This window comes from Hemitrygon akajei, chromosome 4, assembly GCF_048418815.1.
Source record: "Hemitrygon akajei chromosome 4, sHemAka1.3, whole genome shotgun sequence".
Lineage (NCBI taxonomy): Eukaryota > Metazoa > Chordata > Chondrichthyes > Myliobatiformes > Dasyatidae > Hemitrygon > Hemitrygon akajei.
Genome location: NC_133127.1, coordinates 29,102,949 through 29,111,933, shown reverse-complemented (window position 1 = coordinate 29,111,933; position 8,985 = coordinate 29,102,949). Strand labels below are relative to the sequence as shown.

General features: G+C 36.5%; 1 protein-coding gene across 3 annotated transcripts in view; it reads right to left on the bottom strand.

Moving 5' to 3' along the window:
* Positions 1-208: 208 nt before the first annotated feature.
* immt (inner membrane protein, mitochondrial (mitofilin)) overlaps positions 209-8,985 on the bottom strand; it is a 54,268-nt gene continuing 45,491 nt past the window's right edge. For all 3 annotated transcript variants that reach the window (XM_073042211.1, XM_073042212.1, XM_073042213.1), the window contains one exon: positions 209-1,084. In XM_073042211.1, the coding sequence (XP_072898312.1) occupies positions 477-1,084 (608 nt within the window). In that variant the 3' untranslated portion in view covers positions 209-476. The remainder of the gene's footprint in view (positions 1,085-8,985) is intronic.

Genomic DNA, 8,985 nt, shown 5'->3' with positions numbered 1-8,985 from the left:
ACAAAGCAACAAAAAAAATTTACATTTTACTTTGAGGATGTTTATCATCTCAGCCTACCTAAAACCCAAAGAGATGCATCTACACAGCGCAAAGTACTAAGTTGCAAGTAAAAACAAATCAAAACAAATTACTCCAACCTAGTTGATTCTTCAGAGCTAACTCAGAATTTCGATTAGTTTGGTGTTTATGCAAACATCAACATTACTGTTTCATTCAGTGTTTAATTCTGTTTTATTGATATGCATCTGAAAGGGGGAAGAAAATCAACATACAATGAGCTGAAATGATTATTTGGTTCAAATACAAAGTCCAATCCATAAAACAAATATACCAAATTACAGACACTTTCTCACCATTTTACTTCATTGTGCCATTTACTGGAATTACACTGGAACAGTGAAGTCAGTAATAGTGCTTATGGGGCTGAAGTCCATTTTTCTGCTGTGTTAAGATCTGAGGTCTGCGTTCTGTCAAATTATTCTACTTGTGTGGTACCCAAACCCACTGCATTGGCATAAGCTGAAAGAATTTCTATAATTTGTTTTGTTTCAAGCGTTAGACGAGCCTCCGCTAGCCAATCTTGTGCAACCCTTCTTGGTTCTCCACGAAGCTGGTTCACAAATTTAGCAGCAAGCTCTAGGTCACCATGTTCAATGCAGAATGAGGCAAATGACAACAGTTTAAATGTATCCAAGCCTTCAAGGTGAAGTTCCTCAGGAGGCTTTGTTACTTGGGGCTCCATTAATAGAAAGGATTGCAGATAGGAGAGGAAATATTGAAACAGACTATTTCTCGTCTCATCTATCATGGCTACACGCCGTGCTATCTTCCGTACTGTGTAGAACCGATGACGCAATGCCTCTTCGCTGTACACTCCACGAGAAAGACACTCTTGAGGAAGGGCTCCTGCTAAGGCCTGGGTGAATTTGTCATCTCCACAGCTATTTGTAATGGCTTCTATAGCATTCTGCAGAGGCTCTGTTGGGCTATCACCAGAAGCCGTTTTTAATGTGTATTGCAGGGCTTCTATAGAGAGCCAAAGTTGATGTGCCTTTCTAGCCTCCTCTTCTGCAACAACATGACCTGAAAAAAGGTAATATTATTCAACTTACAAAGGGCAGGTATACAATAATTAAAAGTTTATTTTAGATATCTGGAAGCATAACAACAGTTTGAATAATACTGTGTTCTACAGTAACGAAGGTTAGGAAACAGGCTTGTGCAAGCATGCTTTCTGCTATATCTATGTATCCACCACTTTCTGTCCCATTTGAAACAATGACTTTTACTATTTATCAGGGAATCCATAATGTGTGGTCAGAGATGTAATTCCAACCCCAGCAACCACACTTTTGATTGATGAAGCCCTCTATCTTTTGTTCTTCTGCTATAAACATTAAAGAATCTTCATATTCATCTTTCATTTGTCTCATCTATCACTGCCTTTATCATGATACAGTCTCTTGCAAGTGAACCAACCTTGGTATCCTCCTCCCAAGCCAAAGTCTCTAGCAATGAAGATTTTAGTCCTGCAAGACTGTGCTATAATTTCTTCACACTCACTTGTTCTGGACTCCCCCCAAAAGAATACATCAGTTTATATCTAACCTTTTTAAACTGTTATTTTAAAGATTTAAAATCAAAATATTCCACTGCTGGAAATCTGAAATAACAAACTTTAAAAATGTTGCAGCTACTCAAAAGAATCAACAAGATCTGCAGAGAGAAACCAAATTAAACTTTTAAATGTCAATGACTGTTCTTCAGGACCTTGATCAGATTATGCAAACTTCCAGATCAGCAGAGTACTACTTGTATCCATAATTTGATCTGATTTGAGTCTTAAGAGAATAATTTTGGAGCCTACATGATACACCAGTTCATCACTTGCATGTTGTGTCATGCCTGAAAGTGGATGAAGCTCTCTGAATGCAATTGAAGGTTTTGTAAAAACTGATCCTAACTCCACCAAGCACTCCATGATAAAAATAGTAACAATCCATCGATCTTCTACATCTGTTACCCACAGGATCCCAGATGGATGACATTTACATTTCTCCCTGATTACATTAGCTAGAATGATTCTACACTTTATAATGGCCAGAAAGCTAGAACCATAACTTTTTTTTAAAAAAAACTTAATTTGTCATTCTGTCCAATTCCCAGCTGTATTTTTAAACAAATCCGTCTCTCAAAATTTAGGCCATACTATCCTTGTCTGTTTGTCCCAAGGTGCTGATGAATGGTATTGGAATTGGAGTTTGCATACAATGAAGAAGTGATGATAAATGTTTAAGTCAGGCTGACCCGTAACTTCAAGGTGACAGTGCCCCAGTAAATTACCCAGCACCTTTTTCGGTGATTGATGGTGCACGTGAAGAAGTCTTGTTGAATTAATCATGGTGACACAAGATATATGAATAGCAGAAAGTCATATGGCTCCTTGAGCCTGCTCTGCATTCAATTAGATTGTGGCTAAAACACAGTTTCCTGCATTATCTCCATAACCCTCAATTCCCTTGCAATCCAAGAATTTATCTCAGCCTAGAATGTGATAAGGACTCAGCAACTACATTCCTCTCAAATACAGAACTCTCAAAGAAATTTAACCTCCTCTTGGGTCATGAACAACCCATTCTAGATGCCTTCCTTTTCTAGACTTTCACACTCAGGGAAACATCCTCTCAGCATCTATCCTATTAAGATGAGGTGCTTATTGAGTGCAAGGTTAGGACTTAATTCCTTTGAACGTAGAAGGTTAAGGGGAGATTTGATAAAGATATACAAAATGATGAGGGGTATAGATCGGAAAAAGCCTGCTTACATTTACCCTTTGAGATTGGGTGGGACTACAACCAGAAGTCATGTCATAGAAAAAATTATGAGGGGCATCATCTAGCCCATCCCGACCATTTACATTGCCTACTTCCACAACCATAACCCTCCATACCCCTACTATCCATGTACCTATCCAAACTCCGTGTAAACGTTGAAATCACTTGTGCTGGCAGCTCATTCCACACTCTCATGACCCTCTGACTGAAGTTCTCCCTCATGTTTCCCCTCAAACTTTTCACGCTTTATCCTTAACTTATGACCTCTGGTCGTAGTCCCATCCAACCTCAGTGGAAAAATGCCTGCTTTCATTTACCCTATCTGTACCCCTCGTGGTTTTGTATACCTCTATCAAATCTCCTCTCAATCTTATATGTTCCAAGGAATAAAGTCTTAACCTATTCAATCTTTCTTTACAACTCAGATCCTCCAGACCTGGTAACATTCTTGTAATTTTTCTCCGTACTCTTTCAACCATATTTCCATCATTCCTGTGGGTAGGTGACCAAACTGCAAACAATACTCCAAATTAGGTTTCACCAATGTCTTATTCAACTTCAACATAACATCCCATCTCCTGTACTCAGTATTTTGATTATGAAGACCAATATGCCAAAAGCTTTCTTTAGGACCCCATCTACCTATGATGCCACGTTCAATGAATTATAGACCTGTATTTCGAGATCCCTTTGTCTTACTGCTCTCCTCAGTACACTACTATTCTCTGTACAAGGCCTAACCCATTTGGTCCCACTGAAGTGCAACACCTCACACTTGTCTACATTAAATTCCATCTGCCATTTTTTCAGTCCATTTCTCCAGCTGGTCCAGATCATTCTGCAAGCCATGATAGCCTTCCTCACTGTCCACCACACCCCAAATCTTGGTGTCATCTGCAAATTTGCGGATGCAGTTAACCACATTATCATCCAGATCGCAAACAACAAGGGACCCAGCACACCATTGGTCACAGGCCTCTAGTCAGAGACAACCATCTACTACCACTCTCTAGCTTCTCCCACACAGTCAATATCTAATCCAGTTTACTACCTCATATTGAATGCCGTGCAACTCAACCTTTTTGACCAACCTCCTATGCAGGACCTTGTCAAATGCCTTGCTAAAGTCCACATGGACAACATCCACTGCCTTGCCTTCATCCACTTTGCTGGTAACATCCTCGAAAAACTCGATGATTGGTTAGACCATGCACAAAGCCACGTTGACTATCAGTCCGCATCTATCCAAATACTCACACATCCCATCCCTTAGAATACCTTCCAATAACTTTCCCAATTATATGCTCACTGGCCTTTAATTTCCTGGTTTACTTTTAGAACTTTTCTTAAACAGCGGAACAACATTGGCTATTTTTTAATCCTCTGGCACCTCACTGGTCACCAAGGATGATTTAAATATCTCTACTAGGGAACCAGCAATTTATGCAATTGCCTCCCACAGGGTCCGACGGAACACCTTGTCAGGCCCTAGGGATTTATCCACCCTAATTTGCCTCACTTCTATAGACTGTGCCTGTCTCCTGAGTAAATACAGATGCAAAAAGTTAACTTAAGATCTCCCCTATCTTTTTTAGCTCCACACATGGATTTCCATTCTGATCTTCCAGGACCAATTTTGTCCCTTGCAATCCTTTTGCTCTAAACATATCTGTAAAATCCCTCAAGATTCTCCTTTACCTTGTCTGCTTAGGCAACCTCATGCCTTCTTTTAGCCCTCATTAATTATTTCTTCAGTGTTCTCTTGCATCTCCTATACTACATAAGCACCTCAAAGGCAGCATCCATTATTAAGGACCTCCAGCACCCAGGGCATGCCCTTTTCTCACTGTTACCATCAGGTAGGAGGTACAGAAGCCTGAAGGCACACACTCAGTGATTCAGGAACAGCTTCTCCCCCTCTGCCATCCAATTCCTAAATGGACATTGAAGCTTTGGACTCTACCTCACATTTTTTAATATACAATATTTCTGTTTTTGCACATTTTTTAATAATCTATTCAATATACATAATTAATTTACTTGTTTATTTATTATGCTTTATTTTATTTATTTTTTTCCCTCTCTTTGCTAGATTATTAGAGTTAGGAGTTTTTTCCCCATTGGGTGGTTCCGGAGCACGCGTGTTTTCTATATGTTTGTATTCTTCATCACCGCCATCTTTGATAATCCCGTATTGGTATGTGTTCTGTGCATGTATAAAGTAAACTGGAATAAAATTATAGTATGGCTGCTAAACGGATTAATGTAATAAGTTGGAATGTACGTGGTTGGAATCATCCTATTAAACAAAAAAAACTTTTAAAATTATTAATTGATTCCAACCTGATATAATTTTTGCTCAGGAGACGCATATCAGGATGGGAGATCATAATAGATTTTTTCCGCTGGTGGAATGGAATACAGCTCCATGCTACTTCTCAGAGCAAAACTAAGGGCGTGTCTATCTTTATGAAATCTAATATATTTACTCAAGAGGATATTGAATCAGATTCTAATGGTAGATTTTTAATTGTTAAAGGAGTGATTTGTAATAGAAAGGTTGTTTTGGTTAATTTGTATGGTCCTAACTTAGATGATCCTTCTTTTTTAAAAAAAAATTTGCTTTACTGCCAGATTTAAATTAGTATATGTTGATAATGGGTGGGGATTTTAACTGTTGTTTAAATTCTATGATTGACAAGAGCTCAACTAATCAGCAACTTCCAAATAGTTCTGCGTCAGTTATTAACTCCTTTTTGACTGATTTTGGGTTGATAGAATTATGGAGGCATTTACACCCTGATAACAGAGAATATTCCTTTTTTTCCCCCCACATGTTTATAAAAAATATTTGTGGATTGATTATATTATAGTTGATCCCCGCCTTTTGCCTAATGTTAAAAACTGTGAATATGACGCTATTGTTATATCTGATCATGCGCCTTTGAGTTTGTCCTTCGAATTTGATGACGTCATTTTTGGCCATCCACTATGGCGCATGTCTCAGACTTTATTGCAAAACTCTGACTTTATCACTTTTATCGAAAGCCAGATAAAAGAATTTTTTCTTTTTAATGATATAGGAGGCATGCCTAAATTAATTATATGAGATACATTCAAAGCATTTTTATGTGGTCAGATTATTTCTTATTCAGCTAAACTTAAAAAACAGACTAAAGCAGAATTAGATAAAATTTCAAAACAAATTAAAGATTTAGATAATATCTATGCGACTTCTAATATTGACTTATTTAAAAGGGTGGTGCGAATGTGGAGAGGGTAAGGGGTACGTGTAGAAGGGGGGGACAAGGTGTAAGTGTAGCAAAGTATGCGTACAGGACTGGAGACAGAGTATGTAATTGGGGAAGCGTAGGAGGGCAGGGAACAGGTAACTAAAATAGAATGCCAGACGGATATGGCAACCACAAAGAAAGGGGAACCTTGCCACCACAAGACAATGTGTCTGGCAAAGTATCTGAGCTATATACCTATGTCGAGTGTTTTGTTTGCGTCCATACTTATTCCAAGTATTTTGCTTGTGTCTATACTTATTCCGAGTATTTTGCGTGCTTAGCTATGCAATAGCCAATCAATCGATGAATTTGAATCGGTAATCATATTTGCGAATGTAGTGCCCCGTTTTTGGGTATAAGTATGACCTCTGTGAAGCGACAAATTGGGAGTTGGCTACCTTATGCCCGAAGTGCGTGTGTGGCTGCGAACTCCTCTCTGAATAAAAACCGCTTCAGAGGTAATTTCGTGTCTCTGGTGTTTTTCCTCAACTGAGCAGATCAATACTTTCAGGTTAACAGTGGAACTTCAATCATAATATAACCTATTATTAACTCATCCAATTGAAGGTTATCTTAAGTTAAAGAGCCAATTTTGTATGTTTGGAGATAAAAATAATAAACTACTTGCATCTCAATTAAAATTGGCTGGAGCCAAGAGGCAAATTTTGAAAATTCATAGAAAAGATGGTACCCTGGCTTGGGAATATAAAGAAATTAATAAGATTTTTCAAGATTTTTATACTGTACTTTATAAATCTCAATGTCCAGTAGACTCTTCTGAAATGAATGCTCTTTTTTTTTTTTTACAAAAGATTGCTTTCCCTAAAATTTCTGCTGAGGATCAAAAAACTCCCGATGCCCAAATTACTGAATCCGAAATTCATAAAGCTATTTTTTCAATGCAATCTGGTAAGGCCCCGGGACTTGATGGTTATCCTGTAGAATTTTATAAAAAATTTGGAAAATTGCTTTCTCCATATATGTTGGAGATGTTTAAAGATTCTTTCGCGAAAAGTGATTTACCCTCTACTTTTTATGAAGCTTCTATTTCTTTAATTCTCAAAAAGGATAAAGATCCTACTGATTGTGCCTCATACAGACAGACCTATTTCATTATTGAATGTTGATGCCAAGATTCTCTTAAAGATAATGGCCAATCGGTTGGAGAGTATTTTGGGTAAAATCATTTTTAAAGATCAAACAGGCTTTATAAAGGGTCGTTATTCTTTTTCAAATATTCGGAGATTATTTAACATTATATATTCGCCCTCTTCTAAAACTCCACAATGCGTTATATCTTTGGATGCTGAAAAAGAATTTAATCGAGTCGAATGGAAATATTTAATGTTTTAGAAAAATTTGTTTAGTATTAATTTTAATAATTGGATTAAAATGATATATAAAGCTCCTATTGCTACTGTTGTCACTAATAACTGTAGGAATCCTTTTTTTCCAGCCATCACGGGGAACAAGAAAAGGTTGTCCATTAAGTCCTTTGTTATTTAACTTAATATAAGAACCCCTTGCATATTGCTTTTCGTGAAGCCAAAAATATTCATGGGATTTTTGTGAATGAGACCATGCACAAGATCTCTCTTTACGCTGACGATTTATTGGCATATATATCTAAGCCTGAAGAATCTATTCCTGCTTTGCTAAAATTATTTGACAAATTTGAAGACTTTTCAGGATATAAAATAAATTTTAGTAAAAGTGAATTACTTCCTTTAAATGAATCTGTCTCTATATATGATAATATTCCTTTTAAAGTAATGGATTCTTTTAGATATTTAGGTATTATAAATACTAAAAAATATAAGGATCTTTACAAAGCCAATTTTCCTCCTTTAGTGGACTCTATGAAGTATTCATTTAGTAGATGGAGCCCACTTACATTTTCACTTGTTGGTCGTATTCATGTACGTAGTTAAAATGATGATTTTACCAAAATTTTTATATTTATCTCAGAATATTCCTGTTTTTTTGACTAAGTACCGGTAGTTTTTTGATTGGATTGATTCTATTATTATAAAAGACCAAGAATTGGTAAATGTCATTTGCAAAAGTTGAAAAAGGACGGAGGTCTCACTTTGCCTAATCTAAGAATGTATTATTGGGCTGTTATTTTGCAGCATATGTCCTTTTGATTATATTGGGGTGATAGGAATGATCAGCCAATTTGGGTAGACCTGGAACTGACAGCTGTGAAACAGTTTTATTTAACATCGTTATTAGGAGTTGCTCTACCTATACAATTAGCTAAAGTTGCTAATTTAAACCTATATCCTGTGGTTAAGCACTCTTTACAAATTTGGCTCCAGTTCCACAATTTTTTAAATCTTAAAAATTTTAAACTTTGTAGTATAATTTATCGTAATTACTTTTTTTAAACCTTCTTGGAGTGATCCAATTTTTTTACTTTGGAAAAATAAAGGTATTAATTCTTTTTTGGATTTATTTAAAGAAGGTTGATTGATGTCTTTTGAACAATTAGTCGATAAGTATTCTCTCTCATATTCACACTTTTTACAATATCTTCAAGTTAGATATTTTTTACAAAAATATTTAAGTAATTTTCCTTACATATTCGTGGCTGACTTGTTAGATACTACTACGAATATGAACCCCTCATTGAAAGGTTCTATTGGAAGAATTTATAATTTATTATTACAATGGGATAAGCGTCCTTTACTTAAGATTAAACAGGATTGGGAGAAGGAACTCAATTTGACTTTTATATGGGAGGATTGGACGCGGATTCTGAAGTTGGTTAACTCTTCTTCGATCTGTGCTAGTCATTCACTGATTCAATTTAAAATTGTACATCGTTACCATTTGACGAAGGAGAGGCTTTCTA